Below are 23,059 nucleotides of genomic sequence, written 5' to 3'. Positions count from 1 at the left end.
GTTTCTTCCTGTCCTTGTAAGTTGTTATGTCTTTCTTCCACCTGGTTGTTGCTATTATCCATCATGCTTTGGGCGGATATCCCATTGTTGTTCCGGAAATATCTCCATCGCCCTGTCCCGTGCTTCGTTGTTTTGCCACTTTAACAACAGCTGCAAAAGTCACTCTGTCTCAATAAATAACCTGTTTTCATCATTTTCCCTCAAGACATTCCTGCTAATGTCTTGAGAGAAAAAAGAAAAAAATTCCTCCACTTTCTCCATGCCATGCATATTTTTTTAAACTTCTGTTATGTCACCTCTTGCTCGCCTTATTTTTCTAAACTAAAAAGGCCTAAATGCTGCAATTGTTCCTGATAGGGGAGCCATCCTACAGTGGTGCCCCGCAAGACGAATGCCTCGCAAGACGGAAAACTCGCTAGACGAAAGAGTTTTCCGTTTTGGAGGTGCTTTGCAAAACGAATCTCCTATGGGCTTGCTTCGCAAGACGAAAATGTCTTGCGAGTTCCTGCGGGTTTTTTCCCCTCCCCCCTTTTTCTAAGCCGCTAAGCTGCTTATCAGCTGATCCGAAAAGCCTAAAAGCCGCTAATAGCGCTAATCCGCTAATCCGTCAATGGGCTTGCTTCGCAAGACGAAAAAACCGCTAGACGAAGAGAATCACAGAACGGATTCTTTTCGTCTTGCGAGGCACCACTGTATCTCTTTGATCATTTTGCTTTCGCTTTTCTGAACTTTTCCCAATTTCGATGGATATTGTATCCAATATCCAATATTCCGATGGATATTGTATCCATTTATTTTTTGCAGTCATCTTTCATATTCTATCCCACATTTCTTGGAAGAGTTTAACGAGGTATATGTGGCTTTTTCTAAAAAAAATCCCCCAAACAAACAAAAAAACCGTTCAGGCAGATTGGGCTGTGAGACAGTGACTGCCCAACATTATCCAGTGAGATTCATGCCTGAGCATGTTGAACCCTTGTTTTCCCCTTCAAAGTCTACTGTATCCTGTATTTCTTTATTTTTATTTGAGCCCCTCTAATACTCTGGAATGCAAATATTGAGAATGCTGACTTCATGATATTTCCTTCTAGCATGAGCAAACTTATCTCATAAATGTTTGCTTCACGTTGAAGGTTTTCAATAAATAAGTTTTTGAGTCTGCTTTATCTCCTGGAAAAACCTATCCTTTAAAAATCTCTTACCATTTTACGCTGCAAATCTTTGGCTGTCAGTAGTTAATAGTCAGCATCATACAGCCATTTCCCTTCCCCGGGGAAATGGAGTTGCGGGCTGGTCATGAGCCCACCCTGTGCGCGGGGGTGGTGTGGTACTGGCCCCCACGTCATAGGAAGTCCCTGGCCGCGTCACTCCTTGGGCCGACCAATCCAGTCGGCCGGGGGGCGTTGCTTAAACCATTTAAGCTGCGGCGGGTACTCGCCCCTTTTGGTTCCCGCTGGCACAGTTCTCCCTCCCTCCCTCCCTCCCTCCCTCCCTCCCTCCCTCCCTATAGTTAGGCTCTTAATCCTTTGACCTTGCTATGGACCTCGGTTGGTCGCCTGTTGAAGGGGCCTGATAGGATTTTTTTTTCACTTGGCAAATTGGCACCAGCCACTTGGTTTTTTTGCCCTACCTCGTAGCAAATCATCACAACTTTGTAAGGCTTGGCGGTTAGGCATTGGAGTATTCGGTTGGAGGGGAGGGGAGGTAGTGGCCATCACCTACCCCTCCTAATTCAAGGGTATTCCGTTAAAGCAGGGGCCAGCAAAGAGAGGCCCATGGTCCACAAGCGGCCCATGGGGGTTGTTTAACCGGCCCATGGGCCCCGCCCACCTGCTCAGAGACCCCCGCCGCCCGCCCGCCCGCTCGGTTCCCATGCACCATGCTAAACAGGCGCGGAACAGAGCAGGGACCGCCTTCCACGACGCTGGCTGGCTTCCCATTGGCTGCAGGAAGCTCTTGCAACCAATGGGAAGCTGCGCACGCCTCCTCCGTGCCAGAAGGAACTAGCATTTGCTCACGTGCGCACTCCAGTCCACCGCACCGTGAACTGGCCCAAGCCACAAAAACTTTGCTGCCCCCTGTGTTAAAAGAATCCGGGGTGCGTGGCCCCATCCGAAGCCCAGGCAGGGGCTAGGGCCATGGCACGACCACTGTCGGTGACCCCAGGGGAGATCCTAGTTGATGTGATACAACAGGGCTCCCCCTACTGGTGGTTAACCCTTCAGAGACTTCCTGCAGGCAGGCAGGAGTCAGATATAGTCAGTTTGGTTCCAGTGCCCATGCCAATACCACTCATATTCTGTAACCAATAAAGTTGTGGCCGTTTTTAGCCCATTAACCTAAAATACTGGTGTCTAGTGTCTTTATTCCAACAATGGGGCAGGGGTGGGGCCTTGCCACGCAACTTGCCATACCCAGATAATATGGCGAATTATATTGCTCTAGTAATTAATCAAAACTTTGCCTGCTAGTCATTCACTCAGGAGAATATGGGGGGAATCCTGTTTTAATATATGACCACAGCAAAGAGACTTCCGTGGGAATAAAGATCAATGATTTATTGTTTATTAGTATTGGAGGTAAATTTGTTATGTCTGGAAGACTACTGTGGAGCTTTATTGATAATAGGTGATTTGACCTTCATTATTTAAACAACTGGAAAAGTTTGTTTTTCTTGCCAAAAATGGGAATATAATTCATGTTTCTGAATTGGATTGTGCCACATAAAGGAGTCTCCAACCTTCTGAGCAGCTCTGTTTGTCTGTTTGTCCTACTATTTTTTTTTTTTTACTTTTCTTGAAATGAAATCAAGCTGAATGGGGAAATGCCCAGAGTTGGAGAAGTAGGGGAATATTTCTTTTTGATGGATGGGTCTCACTCTTAATCACAGATAATTATGTTCTCAGTGTACTCCATTTTAGGAGGAGGGATGTTGAATTAAATAAATGAGTTCTGCATTTGGATCATCATTCTCTTCTGAGTTTTGACTGTAAGAGCAGGGCATAAGCAGCTATACTACTTGAACGGCTTGTCCACCCTGCCCACCATTATTTGTCCTAACAAAAATAAAATTTGTAATGTGCTCTTTTTTAAAAAAACAAAAAGGAGTGTACTTCTAGGGAAGGGTGGAAACAGCAAGAAAAAACCCCAAACTTTTCCAGTCTTTTAAATAATGAAGGTCAAATCACCTAGTGGAATAACCTCTGGACCTATTTGTCTGAACTTTAGTAGGTTCCTTCCCCAGTGGAACTCTGTTTTCAAATTGATTGTCTAAAACAAACCTAGAAGAGGGAACAGGTTTTCTATTTTCCTAACCAAAAATGGTGACGTCTGCCCTTGTGAGAGAACTACTGCCTCTACCTTTCTGGAATCTAGCAGGCTTCGTTTCTTCAGACCATGCTTACAATTTATATCCAATTCTCGAAGAATTTTTCCTTCCTTTCTTTTAATTTTGTTAAGGTCCCCTGCATGAAAGCCCCATATGCCTTATTTCCTGTGGAATTCAGTTTAAAATGCTAATTATATCTGATGTTCTCCCCTTATCAAGAACTCAGGAAAATCTTACTTTACCTATTTCTCTGTCTATAAAATATATACTTCGTACAACATTTTGTACTGCAGGGTTTGAAACATTTTGGTAATGCAATCCATGGCATTATTTTATCTCTTGTTTCTGTTTACATGTCTTTACACAAGCTTTTGGTATTCCCAGCAAAAATCAAATCAAATCATTATTTGTCCCTCAATACTGTTCTTCACCACCTGCTTTCTGAAGCATCCATTGAATGAATAAGCTCGTCCCCCACAATCAGTCATCAAAACAGCAGACCAGCTTTCATTGCCTGTGTCATACTAAAATTAGACCACAGCACTTAGAATTGCTTATGATTTGCTCTTAAGTCTCAGTAGTACTAATTTGATTTTGTTATTTGTACCAGATCCTTTGATATACCGTATTTTTCCATCTATAAGATGCCCCCATGTATAAGAAACCCCCTATTTTTGGAGACTCAGATTTAAGGAAATGGGGGGAGATGTATCCATATATAAGACGCCCCCTAATTTTGACATTATTTTTTAGGGGGGAAACCTAGTCTCATACACAGAAAAATACGGTAATTGGAATCCTATGGCACAAAATACTGAACACATATATTGTCCCACAAGGCTTCATGGTAGTTTCCCATATAAATAGGTTTTCCAGTGTTGCATTTTAAATAAATTGTCGTTATTATTTCCCCCCCCCCCCATGAATGATTCAAAACATTCCGTATTTGAGGGTATCGGAGATTGATTATGACAGTTTTCAAATCTTCTTTCCGTCAGGGAATCATTTCCCGTTGATGTTCCTGTCATGGAGCCCTTCTGTGTTGCGGAGAACTGTGGGATACACTCAGAATTCCACACAAAATTTGGGTCATAATGTTTATTACATCTCAGTCACCTACAATGGGGATGGCAGTGAAGGGTAACGAATGCTCTCGTAAAATGTTTCCTGCTTACCCCATTCACTCCCCAAGCTTTCAGTCACCTAATTGTGCGAAATATATTTCTGAAACCTAGTCCACCTCTTTTCGATCTCATCATCTTGTTTTCCAGTGTTATCTACAAGATGTATCCCCAAATCCCTCCAACAGATTGTGCATTATTAATTGACAATATTGCTTTTAATACCAGGAACCAGTGCTATTTTTCTAGTTGACGGGAGCAGGATAGGTTGGTAGCTTCCTGGCCTGTTGGCCGGATGAACCATAGTTTTGTGAGAGGTAGGGCTGGGTGATGTTAGGTTTTCAACATCACGATGTATCACCAGCCAAATATTGTGACCCGGTGATACATCACGATGGTGAAAGAGAGGAACAATCCCTGGCATCTTGCAGAAAGGGCTGGGAAAGATTCCTGGCTGAAACCCTGGAGAGCTATTTCCTGTCAGTCAGTCGAGGCAATGCTAAGCTTGATGGACAGGTGGGCTGACTCTGAGGCAGTTTCTGTTGCTGCAAATTCTATTCAGAATATGTTGTCCTCTTGGCATTTTTTCACTTCCATCAAGCAGATGTGAATAACACATTGGTTTCCCATTGCTGCACTTTCTTTTGCTTTTTGGAAAGCAAAAGGTTGTCCAGTTACGTCCTAAAATTTAATTTGTTAAGAGAGGTTGTCCAGTTACGTTCTAAAATTTAAGTTCTGTTATTTAAGTCTGATTGCAGGTTATTCGTGGCTTTTATATAGTTAGAAACAATGTGACTGTATGTAAGAATATGATTTCTTCTTATCCTATCTGTACTTGGAATATATTTTATCTAACATTCAGTGGTACATAGCTACAGATGCTTTGGCTGTCAACTAGCAATCACTCCAGAGAATTATGTCTGGATGCTTATTATGCTTTCTGTTTTTAAATTGTTGTGGCTGTACGTGGCTCAGTTTTAGGTACTGCCAAGCAGTGACTGAATAATCTTTGTGGCTCTGTATTATTTTATCATGCATTAGCAAACTGGTCATGGCTAGTTATAGTGCAGTCCTATATATGACTGGCCAGAAGTATGCACCACTCAATTAAATGAGACTTATTGCCAGGAAAATGTGTGTAGTAAGCTTAACTAGCTTCTCTTGAAGATCCTACTGACAGCTAATGATGATACTGTGATCAACGCATCTAGTACACTCATAATGAGAGATTCTGGAGGTAGAAAATGAATCCATTGTCGTCTTCTACTACTTGATTGCCTTCCGTCAGTTGTACATGTTTCTAGTAAAGCCTGTTAAAATATTAAATACTGCTTACTTTGTTTAAAAAAACATTTTAATGGGTTCTTTAGAGCAATTCTGTTTTAATTACTGTTTTAATTAAACAGTACTGAACTGGGGGAAGATGGGAGGCTTTAAATAGAAATTAAATTAGAGTAACCAAAACAAATGTGTAAATTATTACTCTCTCCACTCATTGCGTCTAAGGAAATCTTAACTGGGAGGTTTTCCTGATTTTACACAAGTGCTGTATAGTACAAATCGCAAATAATGTCCCCAAAGTTGCATTCTGTAAAACTTGCAGAGTTTTGGATCCAGCCATATGTATCTTTTGTAGAAGATTGCCTGTTCAGTTTATAAATCTTGGCATGTGCATGGATCCATTCCCAATCTTTGTCTAGTTCCTGGAAAAAATGGTATTAGCCTTAAGCCAAACTGAAGCATTGGATTACACAGATTTTCATATTTTCTGTTTATAGTTTTATGGATAGATGGTACATAGCAATCTGTCTTGCAAGTGTAGCTAAGCCCTCTGTCTTCACTTTAATGTTCATATGAATCATTTTAGGAAGAATGCCTCTGTAGTGGAGTTGAACAAATATTTCTGCTCCATAAGGACCTTTGTTAAGTCCCGAGTAATATCTATTTGCAACCTGTAGTTTTATATAAAAGCTTTGTTGAGATGCTTAAAGCATTCTTTAGATGTTCTTCAGAAGTTTGAGTGGGAACTTAGTGGGCATGGGATATTAACAAGTAATAGAGACTGCTAGAATATCTGGAGGAGGGAATATTTGAAGTGGAAAATGACATGTTATGTATGACTCTTGTTTGATGAGTCCAGGCTGTGCATACTCATTTTAGTTTTGTGTTATTTGATTATCTCAGCCTGTTGTTCTCTTCCTTGTTCCATCGCCCTGTCTTCCTTTTCCTTCCCATGTTTCCAAAAAGCATGTATATCTACTTTCTCAACTACCAGCTTCTCAGCTCCATTTCTTCCCTTATTATTTCCAGCATTTAATATCTGTTAGCCATCAAACAGGCATTACTTATAGCAGTGATTTATAGGGGAGCGGGTGGCGCTGTGGTCTAAACCTCTGAGCCTCTTGGGCTTGCTGATCAGAGGGTCAGCAGTTCGAATCCCTGTAACGGGGTGAGCTCCTGTTGCTCTGTCCCAGCTCCTGCCAATGTAGCATTTCGAAAGCACGCCAGTGCAAGTAGATAAATAGGTAGCACTGTGGCAGGAAGGTACATGGCGTTTCTGTGCACTCTGACTTCCGTCATGGTGTTCTGTTGTGCCAGAAGCAGTTTAGTCATGCTGGCCACATAACCCAGAAAGCTGTCTGTAGACAAACGCTGGCCCCCTTGGCCTGAAAAGCGAGATGAGTGCCGCACCCCCCAAATTGTCTTTGACTGGACTTAACCATCCAGGGGCCCTTTACCTTTACCTTTTTACCTTATAGTCTCAAAGGATGTTCAGTTATGAGGCAGGGTGGTGGAGAGGACTCAGCGACTGATAATGTCCGGTGACAAAAGTGGCTACAAGGGAGAAGGTCTTCTGGGCTGCTTGTATCTGAAACACTGTCCGCAGAGAAGCTTATCTGCCACCTACATCAGTGTCTTGCTAGCAGCCAGGCAAGGATTTTAGTATTGTCTCAGTCCTTTTCACTTGTGAGGTGCTTTTGCCTCTTGTATGTATTAAATGATATGTTGCGGGTGGCATTCTTTTTATGTTGGGTTTAGATCCTGTTTTTCCAGCTGCTTTTGTATTTTTAATCTTGTTTTATATTCAGTGTATATGAATACATGTAGCCTAGAGAATGCTGTTTATGAAGTCACTAATAAATATAAACAAAATGTGCCTCAACCCGCTTTATCCTGAGTCAACCCATAGCTCCATCTAGCCCAGTATTTTCTGCTCAGACAGGCAATGGCTCTTCAAGGTCTTAAGAAGAGGATTATATCAGCCCCACTACACCAGCTACCTTAGGTGCGCAAAGCATGTTCTCCACACTGGGCATTGCAGACCTAGTCCCGAATCCTTGGTGCTGCAGCAGGTAAGGATATAGCAGGTGTACCTGTCTCCTGACCTCTTTCTGCCTCCACCGATGAGTGGCTTCCTCGCTGCAGCCATGGAAAGGGGAAAAAATCAAATGTTACCACTGCCAGCAGTAGCCAGAATAGGGCCTTGAATTATGATCTGCTGGATCCTAATTAATTTCAGTTCCCAGAGAAGAGCCTGGAGCTCCCATAGAGAAAGGAAGGAAGAAAGACTATATCCTACCTTGCACCTTGGCTGGATGCAGTAGTTGATCTACTAGTCTACTCTACAGTAGTTATGGGAAACCGAATCTTTGAAATTCAACAAGAGAAACATGTGACTCAGTCAATCACAATAGATTTCCACAAAGCATTCAAGAGTACCTTATTTTTTAAAAAATAAGATACTTGCATTTTTTAGTATCAGAACTGCTCTGTAATCATAAAGAATATGCACTTTATATGGAGCATGTCACAGTAAGAGTGATTGGGCTCTTGTTGGTCCATAGTGCCAAAGATCCCACACAAATCAAGTAGCTTTTGAGGTGGGGGGGGGGGAGAGAGAGAGAGAGAGACATACAATGTCTGGCACTGTGAGAAATGATAGCTCCATGAACTTTGAAGCCCCAGCTGGCCAGAAGCGGCAATGTTTATTTTTCCTTTACCCAAACTGCAACCTGCACCCAGAAGGAAGGAAGGAATTGGGGAGTTGCAAGTAAGAGCTACTTCCCCAGGGCTCTGTCAAGCCCCCTTATTGATTTAACCCATGATTCAATGTGTCATCACCTGAGAGCAGAAGTAAATTGTGATGCACCAGTTCAAACACAGGCTTCCAAAACCTGAATCTTCTAAGTAAGCTAAGCTGTAAAGTGTGAAGCTCTTACAGTTCCAACCAGCCCATTATTTGTGGAAAATTCCACAGTGGATAACAGATTGGAATAAGTTCAGTAATTAGTGACTTTTATCTTATTTTAAGCCACTTTCATAATAATGGAATCGTAGCATTAGTGGTTTAGTTTGATTTTCCTTTTAGGCTAGTGGTAGCCTTGACTAGGTGGCAATTTAGGCAGTCTCCATAGCCATCCTAGGGGAAATAATATGCACCCTTTTTCCTGTCACGAAAGCTCCTGCAGGGGCAGTTTGCAAGGTAGAGAGATTTGTCAAAAGCACACTAGCGGGATGAAGCTCACGGCATTGTTTAAGTAAATAAAAAAGACCAAAATCTGGGCAATATTTGGGATGCCCATTATTAGTGGGCATCAGCCAAAAGGTGTCATCATCATCATCAACAACAACAATAACATAAAATCACAATATAAAAACACATTATAGAAGAGCATTGCATGTCCTTCCTCTCTCATATCTTCAACAGACACTATACACTTTCTGAAGCAAAGGTGTTATTGAGGTAGGGAAGGGCACAGTACTGCACTTTGTGTACAAATCCCAAACTGCCGGGAACCCTTAGCAACAATAGCAACCCCCCAAATGAATGAACACTCTCATCCGGAAATACGCAGAATTTTGGCAACCTGTCGCTAGCAAAATCTCAGAATAATGCAGTTATCTATTAGAAGCGGTACTGCTCATGGAAATGTAAGCTTGTGCACAATGGATTGTATCCAATGGTCCTACCCCCCAGGTAGAAATAATGACACATGACACAACTATTAAGGTTAATGGGCTAAAAAATGCCACAACTTTATTGGTTACAGGTGATGAACGGTATTGGCTTAAGCATTGGACCTAACCGACTGTATCTGACTCCAGCCCGTCTGCTTGAAGTCTGGAAAGGGTTAACCTCCATTAGGGGAATCCTGCTGATGCACATCAACTAGGAGCTCCCCTGGGGTCACCGATAGGGGGTGTGCCTTAGGCCCTAACCTCTCTAGGCTTTGGACAGGGCCATGTCCCCTGGAATCCTTTAGCGGACTACCTTTCAATATGCGGGGCAGGTGATGGCGCTACCTCCCTTCTTTCTATCTACAGAACTATTCCAATGCCTAACCGCCAATATCCAGAAAGTTCTGACGATTTGCTATGAGGTAGGCGAAAACCAAGTGGCTGGTGCCAATCTGCCAAGTGGGAAAATTCCTACCAGGCCCCTCAATGGCGACCAACCAAGGTCCATAGCAAGGTTAGAGAAAGCAAACCGTAGAGGATGGGAGGGTGAGAAAACAGGAGCAGTTGGCGGGCAGACAAAGAGGGAGATCCCCGGCTGTGTCCTGCCTTTAAGGGACAGGCCACACACCCCGAGCAACCCAATTGGGTGGCCAGGGGGTGACGCATCCGGGAATCCCCAATCGTGCAGGGGCTGGCCTCCCACCTCCTGGGCACGTGGAGGGGCCGTGAAGCCCGCAACCCCACATCCTCCTTAAGGAGGAAGTGGCTTAGCAGAAAGCTTTTCCACTCAGCCCACATGTGGTCCTCCAAGCCTTTCTGTCTGATCCTCTTGACTCTCCTCTGGCCACCTTTCCTTCCCACCTTTCCTCCCCTCACTAGCCCTGGTTTGTACCCCTCTGAAATGTTTTTGCCTGTACCCCTCGATTGCCCAGATGGAGGATAGAGTGGGGCACATTGTGTGTGTGTGTGTGTGTGTGTGTGTGTGTGTGTGCAGAAACTAACATACTGCACTCGCATCCATTGATCTCTCCTGTCACTTTTGCCCTTGGCGCTGCTCTCCCCTGGCCAGAAGGGAATGCCACCCTTAGGCTTTAAACAGATCCCCACTTGTGTCATATCCCATTCTGTTCTGGAATAGCTTTACGGGAGGCACGGATGGCTGCAGTTGGGGGAATTGTAAAAAAATGGATGCCCTTTTGCCCCACACAGGCAGAAGTGTTTCCTACCGCTAGTTCAAAACTGAAATTTAATACAATTCGTTGCTAGTAGATTATTTTTCAGTGTCATCTTTTTGCTTTTCACTTAACCCCCCCAACCCTTCCACTGCAGTCTTCAAAAGTGTCACTGTGTAGAATTTGAGGCTATGACTGTGATAAGTGGAAGGACAAAGTGGCAAGTTGGTTTTTTTTTGGGGGGGGGATAGTTGCCAACTCAGAAAACTGTTTTTTGCTGCACAACCTGCTGTGTGGCTGTTGGTTTTATCTCCTCCGGCTAAGCCTGTTATGTAACTACCTTTTTGAAATGTTGCTTTAAAATGTGTATAGATCATTAAGCAGCAACTCCGCTGTTGGGTTTAAAAAGCTGTTTAGTGTTAGCACATCAAGAAATTTGTAATTTTAATTACCAAAATACCTTTCCCCTAAGAGACCTAAAGTCTTGTCCCTTTCCCAGACTGTAGATTATGAATGCTGCTAACTCTAGAGTTTGCTACATCTTGCTTTAGCCCAGGCTTCCTCAACCTCGGCCCTCCAGATGTTTTTGGCTACAACTCCCATGATCCCTAGCTAGCAGGACCAGTGCTCAGGGATGATGGGAATTGTAGTCTCAAAACATCTGGAGGGCCAAGGTTGAGGAAGCCTGCTTTAGCCTATAATATTCATGCATGTAAAAAGGAATGTAATGTAAATGTGAAAATGCTGTTTTCAGCAATGTAAGACATTACTTGCAGATTAGTATGATAGCATGTGAGTGTTCCTTCTGACTTTTCTCTTGCAATCTAAGGGTTAGATCTGGTATCTGATTCAGATGCTTGACAGAAGGGTTGGAGGGTGAGGTCGGGCAGCTATCCATCTTTGCTTCTCCCTTCCCCATTCCCCATGTCTTGTTGAGAGCATTGTGATACTAATAGGTTGCAGTGCACTGATTCTTTGGTGCCCGCTGGAATCTTCTATGTAGAAGTAAGCAATGCTATTATAGGGGAGGATCTCAGGCGAGTCTTTTCCATGAGGCCAACCTGTGTCATAGGAGAGTGAATGGGACCCTCAGTTCCGGAGGTGTTTTTACTCTGAGTTTTGTTTTAATTTTTGTTTTTATTTTTTCAATCTTTGGTTTTGTACTTTCATATAAATTTAGATTTCAGGTTTCTTTTCTTTTGCAGAGAATCAGAAGAGTCACTGGGTAATAAAGAATTGCACTTGGATGCATGCTACAGAATAAAATTGGATGAGTAAACATCCTGGCCCCATAATGTTCTGATACAGCATTTAACCCTCTTGCAACATAAGAAGGATTCTCCTTAAAAATTTAACAAGGAACGTGAAAGCTTTTTCCAGTCTACAAGCAACTACTAAGATATCCATAAAAAGAGAGTTGACATTGATTCCTTACACACAACAAGTGCCAAAACCGAATGTAAATTGGTTGCAAAAGATTTAGGCCAAGTTTTTGGTGCCGATGTCTAGCCAAGTAAGAGAGGATACCATACTTTCCTATAAGTATCAAAATATTACAGTCTCAAAAGAGAGATGATTAAGTTATGGATTTACTCCTAAACAAAGATGTGCTGGATAGAACCCGATCCATTACATGGGCTATTGTGCACTTGTCCATGTGACATCTGGGCCCTTAGGTTGTCTGAGTTGCTTCTTATTAATAGAGACTGCATCTTTTTGTCACAGTGCCTGGAAAACTGTCTCCAGATTCCCATTGGCAGGCAGACTCTGCAAGCATCTGTAAGGCCCATTCTAATTTCTACCTGTGTTCTGATGCTTCTATCTGTTGACCTGGGAAGCATTGCTGCGGAGCCAAAAAACCTCCATGACACTTCAATGCATCGTTGCTGCATGTCTTCATACTGTGATGTTGTGCGTTCAGGAATTTCCAGTGCTGAATGACTGATTCCCTGGCTATTACCATTGATGGCGATACATAATTTACTTTCCTTTTTCCTAGGAAAAAACTAGGGCTAAAGAGCTTTTTGTATCAGAATGGAGAAATCAAAGGTGGCCTAGGTCAGGGGTAGGCAACCTAAGGCCTGTGGGCCGGATGCGGCCCAATTGCCTTCTCAACCCGGCCCGCAGACTGCCCAGGAATCAGCGTGTTTTTACATGAGTAGAATGTGTCCTTTTATTTAAAATGCACCTCTGGGTTATTTGTGGGGCATAGGAACTCGTCTCTCCCTCCCCCCCCCCCAATTATAGTCTGGCCCACAACATGGTCTGAGGGACAGTGGACCGGCCCAAGGCTGAAAAAGGTTGCTGACCCCTGGCCTAGCTAGGTGAATACCATTGACCCAAAAACGAACTGTTTCCAAGTAAGTTTGCCGTAAACAAACTGACTGCAGGGCAAGTCAACGTCCCTATCATTATTATCAGCAGCCAACTTTTATACTAGAAATTGCCTTGGTAACTTTCAAGTGGCTTCCATATACAATTTCTGTTAAACAAATTACAGTGAAATAAAATAATGCTGTTTTAAAAAGTATCGCAATACAACAAAATCCCTAAAAATTCTATTATCAGTTTAAGAAGCTCCCCGCTAGGCATCCTGATATTTCCCCCTTTTTTTTCACCCAGTATTTCCTTGCAGCTAAAGCAGACAGACCTGTTCTATGGGTCACAAAAAGGCGAAGATCTTCTGATAAAAAATTAATGATGCCTTGGTCAGAATAGGTTGTTAATTTAGACCAAATATTTCCCAATACTTTTTTTTTCTTGGCGTGTCATACAAGGTACATTTCAATACATACTGAATTGAACCTACCTGGTTCAAATTACAAATACAGATCTGTTGGGAAACAGGAACTCATTTTTATCCACCATCCAACACAGAGGAAGACGTAATCTCTAAGTATAGTTAAGTTTCTGCAGGGGAACCTTCCTAATTAAACACACCTGGAAATTGTTCTGGGAGTCTGGGGATCATGCTGACAGGCACTTAGCTTATCGGTTAAAAAACCCTGAAAATATAAATGGACTGTTTAAGCAGTTTTATTCAGACCCATACAAAGGGGACAATATCTTAAAAGAAGGGACAACAATGGATTTTCTTCCAAGGAAATTCTCCTTGTCAGTCTGAACTATCTCATCTGTCTGAAGCGCAGCGCAGTTTCTTTTGAGATCTTCCTTAACACATCTAAAAATAGAACAGAGCATAAAGCTAATAGGGCTGGGGAAAACCTTGGTCCTGGTGGCTATTGTACAGAATGTAAAAAAAAGAAGAAGAAGAAGTCTTGTCCCTATTGCTGGGAGATTTGACAATTTCTGAGAGCCCAAGAGAATGAATGAGGCATGTATCTCTGCTCTGGAAACCATATGGGGGTGCAAGTTAGAGTTGAATTATCTCCTCTGTTTAGGTGTTAAGCAATTCCATGTAGCAATTTTATTTTTAAGGATATGAACCACTATCATGCTGCACCCTGCTTGGGTAGGACTTAGGTGTGGAGTGTCAAAGGGCAAACAGTCATAAACTTCTTCTGAATATGACAGCAGCAGCAGAAGGTTTCTCCACAGGTACCATTGCTGGGTTCATAGAAGGCTTTTAATAGATTCTGTTGGGAGTTCCTTCACAGATACCATCTACAGTTTTGGCTTACCAGCAGAGTGAATCCTCCCAGGTACACTTACTTTACAAATCACCCTCCAGTCATGGCTAGGGGTTCCACAGCTTCCCCAGTCAACCATGGATGGTATTTGGCAGTGTTGCTGGTATTCATTGAATCACCAGGCAACCCTCCAAATACATGACCAGAAAAATTTGGCAATCCATTTTTTAAAATTGCCCTTATATGTTGCTGATGCCCTCTTTTTTTTCAGGAAACTTCCCCTAAATTACTGCTAGATAACTTGGAGCTTTCAGGCCGCAAAGGCCACTGGAATAAATCCCAGACAGTGTCTTATTGGATATGTTCCTTTAGGAATGAATTTAGATTAGATGTCCCTTTCATTAGAAGGCTGGTTGTTTTAAACATTCCTGAAAATGTTTCAAGGTCAGTTAAACCGAAGCTGGATACTTTTATTTGTGCATACCAAAACAGAATTAAACAAAAGGGGGGATCTTATTACTCAGCTTGCAGGACAAAGTGAATGTTCTACAACAAATTGTTTCCTGCTTGGCAGGGGGTTGGACTCGATGGCCCTTGTGGTCTCTTCCAACTCTATGATTCTATGAAATGTGATGCCATGCCTAACTTACGTTTTAAGAGAACTGCTTCTTTTCAACCGCCAGTCCTACTTCTTGAGGATTGGCGAGGTGTTTTGGAAATTTTGAGGGGCAGCTAACGAGAGGCCACACTCAACCTTTAGAAGTTACCTGTTGAACAGGGTATTTTTCCTTGATCATTTTTCTGGCCTACCTTGACACATACATGATGGTCCAGGTTGGACATTAGAAGATGAGTAGTCTAAAAGGTCTGTATAGTTAAAGCTATGGTTTTCCCAGTAGTGATGTATGGAAGTGAGAGCTGGACCATAAAGAAGGCTGATCGCCGAAGAATTGATGCTTTTGAATTATGGTGCTGGAGGAGACTCTTGAGAGTCCCATGGACTGCAAGAAGATCAAACCTCTCCATTCTGAAGGAAATCAGCCCTGAGTGCTCACTGGAAGGACAGATTCTGAAGCTGAGGCTCCAAGACTTTGGCCACCTCATGAGAAGAGAAGACTCCCTGGAAAAGACCCTGATGTTGGGAAAGATGGAGGGCACAAGGAGAAGGGGACGACAGAGGATGAGATGGTTGGACAGTGTTCTCGAAGCTACCTGCATGAGTTTGACCAAACTGCGGGAGGCAGTGGAAGACAGGAGTGCCTGGCGTGCTCTGGTCCAGGGGGTCACGAAGAGTCGGACACGACTAAACGACTAAACAACAACAGTCTAAAAGGGCTCCTGGTCTAGGCAGACCTGGAGATGCAACCTCTGACACTCTTAAAGGGTGGCTGCTGCTGGGACCAGCACACTTAAAGCATCCTGAAAGCTGTACCTTCACAGTAGTGTCCACTAGGCAATACTGGAAATCCCTAATTCTGCAATTCATCTTTCTCCTGAATTCCCACCTGATTTGAACCTCAAGGAGTGTGGGATTCCAAAGTTGGGAAGAAACCATCAAGGCTGAGGCTCTATGGGCTTGTCCTTATTGTTCACATTTTGCTTTAATCTCTAGCCCAGAACATCCTTCTTATTTGTTCGATGTAGTGCACCATAGGCCCTTCCTGTTTTAAAGACAGAACACCTTCAACAACCAAGGAGGAGAGGAGTGACATGCCAAGGCCACAGGATGAGTTGGTGGGAAGGGAGAGCTGGTATTAGAATGCCCTTGTTTCCAGTGAAATGTTCAGTCGTGGAAACCAGAACAACTATTTCAAAAGCATTAGCTGCTTTTATTGATGATGCTTTCCTGTTCTGTGAGTATCATCAAAAGTATTTTATGATGAAGCGGCATTTGACGACCTAATGCATAAATAATAAATCATTAACTTGCTAGCTATAATTCAAATTCTCCATATAATTAGATACCTGTATAAATGAAAGCTATTATGCATTTCAAGCTGGTCATCATAATACCGCGCATGTGCATTTGACTCTCAACATGCAATACAGTGGTACCTCTGGTTACGAACACTTCAGGTTACGAGCTCCGCTAACCTGGAAGTAGCTGCTCCTGGTTGCGAACTTTGCCCCAGGATGCGAATGGAAATCACATACAGCGGGAAGCCCCATTAGCAAAGGATAAGAACGGTTTCAGCTTAAGAACGGACCTCCAGAATGAATTAAGTTCTTTTGTGCCAGCCTGGAGTTCAAACAGCAAAAGAACGTCTTCTCGCCTAGCTGGTGTGAGCATCAGGATGGTGGCAGCTCCGTGTCTCTGTTCTGCCATGCTTCACCCTGGCCCCATTTTAAACAAGTTGGCCTGTTTGGCACTTCAAACCATATGAATATGAGACGTGTGACAATTTGATTTTGTCAGGGAGAGATGAGAAGTTGATTTCCTTGTGCTTATGAAACAAGGAATTCGTGCCAACAAGTTTTGTCGGAGACCAACCTCCGTCCCCAAAGTGCAAAAGAAATGTCAGTTGTCACAGTTTTAAGCTCGCATCCGTGATTTCAGTGAAAACCAGCATTCACAGTGCAAGCCCAACAGAATGCAAGATGTGCAGTGTGGAATCTAGTATGGGATACTTCAAGTCATTGTTTTTAGTCATTTATTTTACTTTTCTCATCTTCAGTTCATCGGAAGATTTTGAAGTGAAACCCTAAATAAACTGCACTGAAAAAAAATAAACAGACCAGGAAGTTGTTAATGTTTGGTGTTGTATTCTCTTTTTATATGTGTTGGAAATCTTAGATCTTTGCCGAGGAGTGTCTGGCAGAGGTTCCATGGCCAGATGCTGACCCAGGGGATAGGGGCAATGATTTATGGGGTTTTGTGCCTCTCATGAGGCAGAAGCCAGGGCTGGAGGAAGGGAGTAGTATGGGCAGGAGGAGATGGGGTGGGGGGCAGGATGTGGGGCAGGAGCCGAGACTGGAGGAAGGGCAGGACTTGTCAGAAGTGGAGAAGTGCCCGAGAAGAGTTGGGGCAGAATCCCCTCTGTCCCATCCCCCCATTGTCCCCCAGAATCAGGAGGGGCTTGAAGAGACAGGCACAGTGGCAACTTCTGTCATAGCTGTCAACTTTTCCCTTTTCTTGCAAGGAATCCTATTCGGAATAAGGGAATTTCCTTTAAAGGGAAACATTGACAGCTATGACTTCTGTGTAGGAGAAGTTGCAGGTTGCTTGTTCAGGCTATCATCAGAAGAGGGTACTTAATTTTGGATGGAAGCTTGGTTATACTGTTGCGCCAACAACCCAGCTCGGATCGCAAGCCTGGCGAGGGGCTCCCGGCTACTTAGTGGCCCAAAGTGTGTGTGCGTATTCTGTGCACCTTAGGAGCTCCCGTAAGCATGTGCTTTGTCAATAAACCACCTTCGCCGCATCAAGCAGTTGGTCCCTTACCTTTTCCACCCCGACCTGGCCACAGTGATCCATGCGACGGTCACCTCCAGGCTTGACTACTGTAATTCGCTCTACGCGGGGCTGCCTTTGAAGCTGTCCCAGAAACTCCAGCGGGTGCAGAATGCTGCAGCGATGCTCCTCACAGGGTCTCTGCCATGGGCACCCAGTGTGTTTCCAGCTGCACTGGCTCCCGGTGGAGTACAGTCAGATTTAAGGTGCTGGTTTTGACCTTTAAAGCCCTTCATGGCCTAGGACCCTCGTACCTACGGGACCACCTCTCCCAGTATGCCCCATGTAGGATCTTATGGTCCATAAATAGCAACACCCTAGAGGTCCCGGGCCCTAAGGAAGTTAGATTAGCCTCAACCAGAGCCAGGGCCTTTTCAACACTGGCTCCGGTCTGGTGGAACGCTCTGCCTCATGAGACCAGGGCCCTGCAGGATCTAATTTCTTTCTGCAGGACCTGTAAGACAGAGTTGTTCTGGCTGGCTTTGGCTTGGAATCACTTTGATTCCCTCCTCCTCTTTCTTTTTTCCTTTCTCCTCTCCTCCTGTGATGAGGCTGCATTTTAATGTTTTAATTTTTTATTGTTGTATTTTAATCTTGTTTTGTAAGTTGTATTTCAATCAACTTATTTTTATTATTGGTTGTTAGCCGCCCTGAGCCCGGTCTTAGCTGGGGAGGGCAGGGTATAAATAAAATTATTATCATTAATAATAATAATAATAATGATAATAATAAAGAATTAAATTATCAGCCATTTCTCCTCCTGGGGCTGGATGTACTCAGGACACATATGCACACACATTCTACTTCCTTTAATACTGAAAATATATGGTGATTGGTGTCTACCCCACCCCCAGTAGAAGGCATTGATTGGGAGGCAGATTATGGTTTTGTTGTGGTTGTAGAGGCACACTATCTATTTGCAGAAGGTGACACAAATTTTGAAGTTTATTCCGTCTGGTGAAGTACACAGTTTTAATATTCGGGGAAGGCACAGATGGAGTGACTAATATATTTTTAATGGCATATTATGGTGTGAAGAATATTATCTGCAGTATGAAGAAATGTAGCTGTAACATGTTTCTGCAGAGAGGTGCTACTCACTGTCTTCAGTGTAAAGGCTATTTACTCTATCTTCTATGATGCACTTCAGTGCCTTCAGAGCAACAGGCAATATTCAGTTATCGTCCATTTAAGCAGTGTTGAGCAAGAGGAAATTATTTTCACGCTCCAAATGCTGGATCATAATATTTCCATCTAGAATCAAAGTGGAGAATTGGGTATGGAATTTCTCACGGTGCGTTATATTAAACTGTGGAAAGAGGTTAAGAAGGAGTTGGAGATATGGGGGAGAATGAATCTCTCCCTGTTAGGCAGAATTTCAGGTAGAATATGCTGTTTTTATTCCAATCAATCCTAGTTGTAAATAATTTAAGCTGCTTCAGAGGATGGGGAAAATATCTCTAAATTCATCTGGCAGGTGAAAAAGCCAATAATTAAATAGATACAAAAGAAAGAGGAGGCTTTGCCTTGCCACATTTGAATTGTATTATGAGGCAACTTGTTTCTGTCGGTTAAAAGAATGGATTGTATTGGGCAATGCGGACATTTTAGACTTAGGTCATGATTTAAAATTTGGCTGGCATGCATGTCTTTGGTACTGGAAGGCTAAAACCCATAAGAGTTTTATGAACCATGTTCTTAGGAATAATCTGTATAGAGTCTGGGAGAAATATAAAAATCTGCTGGAAAGAAAAACACCTTTGTGGCTATCTCCCATTGAAGCAATTACAATTAAGAGAGTTAATATGGATAGACATTGGGAACTGCTGGATTTTATGGGGGGGGGGGGGAGAACCAGACTGAAATCAATGGAAAACTTAAGGAGTCTAAAATGTATTATTTTTTATTAGGATGGGAAACAAAAGACGAGCTTGTTAATGCTTCAGTAACACATTGGGCAATAGATATAGGACATAATATGGATTGTGGGAGAAACTTTGGAAACGCGACCTGAAATTTACTGCATGTTATTCATTGAAAAAGAACTATTTGAAAATGATTTATAGATGGTATTTAACTCTGAGTAGGTTGGCTAAGATTTATAAAACAGAATCAGATACGTGTTGGAAGTGTAAAGAAGTAGATGGAGCCTTTTTTCACATGTGGTGGACATGTAAAAAGATAAAGGTATATTGGGAAATGATTTATTATGAATTGAAAAAAATGTTTAAAACTACTTTAAACAAAACACCAGGGTCTTTTTTTTTTTGAGGAATAACCCAAACTGAAATTCCTAGGTGTCAGAAAAGGTTATTTATGTATGCAACAACCGTGGCCCGTGTTCTGTTATCCCCCAAAGGGAAGTGAGTGAGGTCCCAACTAAAGATGTTTGGCAACTTAAGTTGACAGAATATGTAGAACTTGCAGATTTAACACCCAGAATAAGAGAGCAAGAAGAACATGTATTTAAAGAGTGGAAAACATTTATTGAATATATGGAAAATAACTGTATACAGCTGAAAGCACTGGCAGCACTAAGATAAATTCAACAGATTAAATAATTTTTGATAGATGTAAAAGTGGAAAACTGATTTGAATGGTTACAGTAAAATATGCAGGAAAGTATGATATGTAAAATGAACCATGAAGGAGAAGAAGGGAGGTCACTGGATATCTTAACGTTTGTAAAATGTTTATTTTGAAATGTAAAATTGGAAACTTTATACAAATTATTATTTTAAAAATAATTTTCTCAAGGTACAACTCTGAATCTTTTTGCATTTATGGCCATTTATTTTTCTGGCCAAAAGCAAGCCCTGAGGCATCAAAACAAATTACCGTATTTTTTGCTCTATAACACGCACCCGACCATAACACGCACGTAGTTTTTAGAGGAGGAAAATCCGTAGGCATGCCACCCGTAGGCATTTCCTCCATAACACGCACAGACATTTCCTCTTACTTTCTAGGAGGAAAAAAGTGAGTGTTATGGTGCAAAAAATACGGTAAATCTTGTGGGACCTTAGCGGACGAGGCTGTGCTGTTTTTACGAGAGACCTTTTAAAACATGAATATGGAATTGTTTATCGAAGGAAACTTTTTTTTTAAATGGCTCTAACAAAGAAACTTGGAATGTACAAGGTGCTAGTAACATTTACGGTGATTCAGCCAAAGATAAGGATGTTGCTGTTTTTCCTCCTAGAACATTGATTGCAGTTGTGTGACAGTTTAATGTGTGTAAGATAAGGTGGTTTTTCAGTGGGATTTGCGCATGCATTACAACAGCTGCAAGACTGCAGGTCAAGTCAACGTGCATCATGATTTGCACCTGCCAGGACGCTTCTGATTCATATTGCTGCATGGACATTTAAATTAAAATTGTTTTCATTAATAATAATAATAATAATAATAATAATAATAATAATAATAAATTTTATTTATATCCCGCCCTCCCCAGCCGAAGCCGGGCTCAGGGCGGCTAACAACACTAAAATAGTGCAACATTATAAAAACATCAAAGAATTAATTAAAATCAAAATTGATAGCAACCATAAACTAAAGTACAGTGGTACCTCGCAAGACGAACGCCTCGCAAGACGGAAAACCCGCTAGACGAAAGGGTTTTCCGTTTTGGAGGCGCTTTGCAAGACAAATTTCCCTATGGGCTTGCTTCGCAAGACGACAGCCCATAGGGAAATATCCGGGACAGTGGGGAAGCGCAGCGCGTCTTCCCCACTGTCCTCGGACCTCCTCCGAAGCCGGGCGGTGGGGCGGGAACGCCTCCTCCCGCCGCCGGCGGGCTTCGGAACGATGCTCCGAAGCCGGGCGGCGGGGCGGGAACACCTGCCCCCGCCGCCCGGCTTCGGAGCATCGTTTCGAAGCCGGGCGGCGGGAAGGGAACACCTTCTGAAGGCGAGCGGGGGGCGAAAGTCTTTGTTCCCCCCTGCCTGCCTTCCCGGGAGAGCGGAGAAACACAGCGCGTTTCTCCGCTGTCCCGGAGGGCTTTTGAAGGCAGGCGGGGGGAGCAAAGACTTTCGCCCCCCGCCTGCCTTCAGAAGAGGTCCAGGACCTCTTCTGAAGGCTGGCGGGGGGCAAAAGTCTTTGTCCTCCCTGCCTGCCTTCCCAGGGGCTTTTAAATCGCCCCAGACAGCGGAGAAGTCCTCCGCTGTCCCGGGGCGATTTTAAAATGCCGCCCGCCAGCATTTTAAGATCGCCCGGACAGCGGAGAAGTCCTCCGCTGTTCCGGGGTTTTTTAAAATGCTGGGGGTGGGAAGAAAAGCCCTTGCCCCCCCCCCAGCCTTCAGAAGAGGTCCGGGGACAGACTGTCCCCGGACCTGGTCTGAAGGCGGTTTCCCTAGGAACGCATTAATTGATTTTCAATGCATTCCTATGGGAAACCGTGCATCGCAAGACGAAAATCTCGCAAGACGAAGAGACTTGCAGAACGAATTAATTTCATCTTGCAAGGCACCACTGTATTGTAAAGATTGCCAGAGGAGGGAGTCCTGTTAGCTAGGGATCCTGTTAGCTAGGGATAAAATAGCGGTCAATTGCAAAGGTGATTCGGACGTTTAAGCTAGCACATTCTACCTGAGAACCCCTTGCTATTCTATCACATGCAACAAATAATTTTTAGGAGAGTGATCGTGGTTTATTGTGTCTGCAGTGCCTCATGTTTTTATGGTTATTGTTGCTTTATTTTTTGCTCCCTTTGTGAATGATGCCATGGCCTTTGGCTAGTGCAGTAAAGTTTATGATGATGATGTTAGCTAGGGATCATGGGACTTGTAGTCCCAAAACATCTGGAGGGCCGAGTTTGCCTATGCCTGCACAAGGCAATGGATAAACTAGTGTGGCTGGTTAAAACATCGCTTCTGTGAATGGATCCAGCCCACTTTTACTGTTGGAACACTTACTTACAGTTCCTTTTCTTAGTGAAAAGCTGATAAATAAGTGCACAATTTTTGCCGTTGGGATATTCACATACTGATGAGCGGCTTTTCTTCCATTCCTTGCAGAATAAACCCTGGCAATGCATACTGATGTCAGGTTCTATGCAGGAAAATGCAACGGGAAACAATACATAGCAGATTTAATGTTTCTCATTATCGTTGCTGTTTGAATTTTCTAATAACATGTAAAAATGCTGTTGCTTTTATAGATTACCTTTCCCAAGGAGTGGATCTCTCTGGAATAGAAGTAATTGAAAACGAACTGCTTTTTATGGCAAGAGCTCGACTGGAGGTCGAAAACCAGGCTAAGCGGTTGCTGGAGCAAGGAATAGAGACTCAGGTAAAAATAATTTTTGCTTTCTTTCAGAGGCAAATGAATAAAAGTTTGCTCTTTGAGTATGGTGAAATGGAACTCATTGAACAGGGGTTCACCAGTTCAGTTTTCTTGCATTAGGTTGACTATATTGAATCATAACATGGGAACTG

The 23,059-nt window shown here is 43.0% G+C and overlaps 1 protein-coding gene across 4 annotated transcripts in view; it reads left to right on the top strand.

Annotated features, from left to right (window-relative positions):
- COG5 (component of oligomeric golgi complex 5) overlaps positions 1-23,059 on the top strand; it is a 156,056-nt gene that overhangs the window by 50,345 nt on the left and 82,652 nt on the right. For all 4 annotated transcript variants that reach the window (XM_083463445.1, XM_083463446.1, XM_083463447.1 and 1 more), the window contains exon 7: positions 22,783-22,913. In XM_083463445.1, coding sequence (XP_083319571.1) covers positions 22,783-22,913 — 131 coding nt within the window. The remainder of the gene's footprint in view (positions 1-22,782; positions 22,914-23,059) is intronic.

The sequence above is a fragment of the Podarcis liolepis genome, assembly GCF_965112155.1.
Source record: "Podarcis liolepis genome assembly, chromosome: 10".
NCBI classification, from domain to species: domain Eukaryota; kingdom Metazoa; phylum Chordata; class Lepidosauria; order Squamata; family Lacertidae; genus Podarcis; species Podarcis liolepis.
This window is presented reverse-complemented; position numbering and strand designations above follow the sequence as displayed.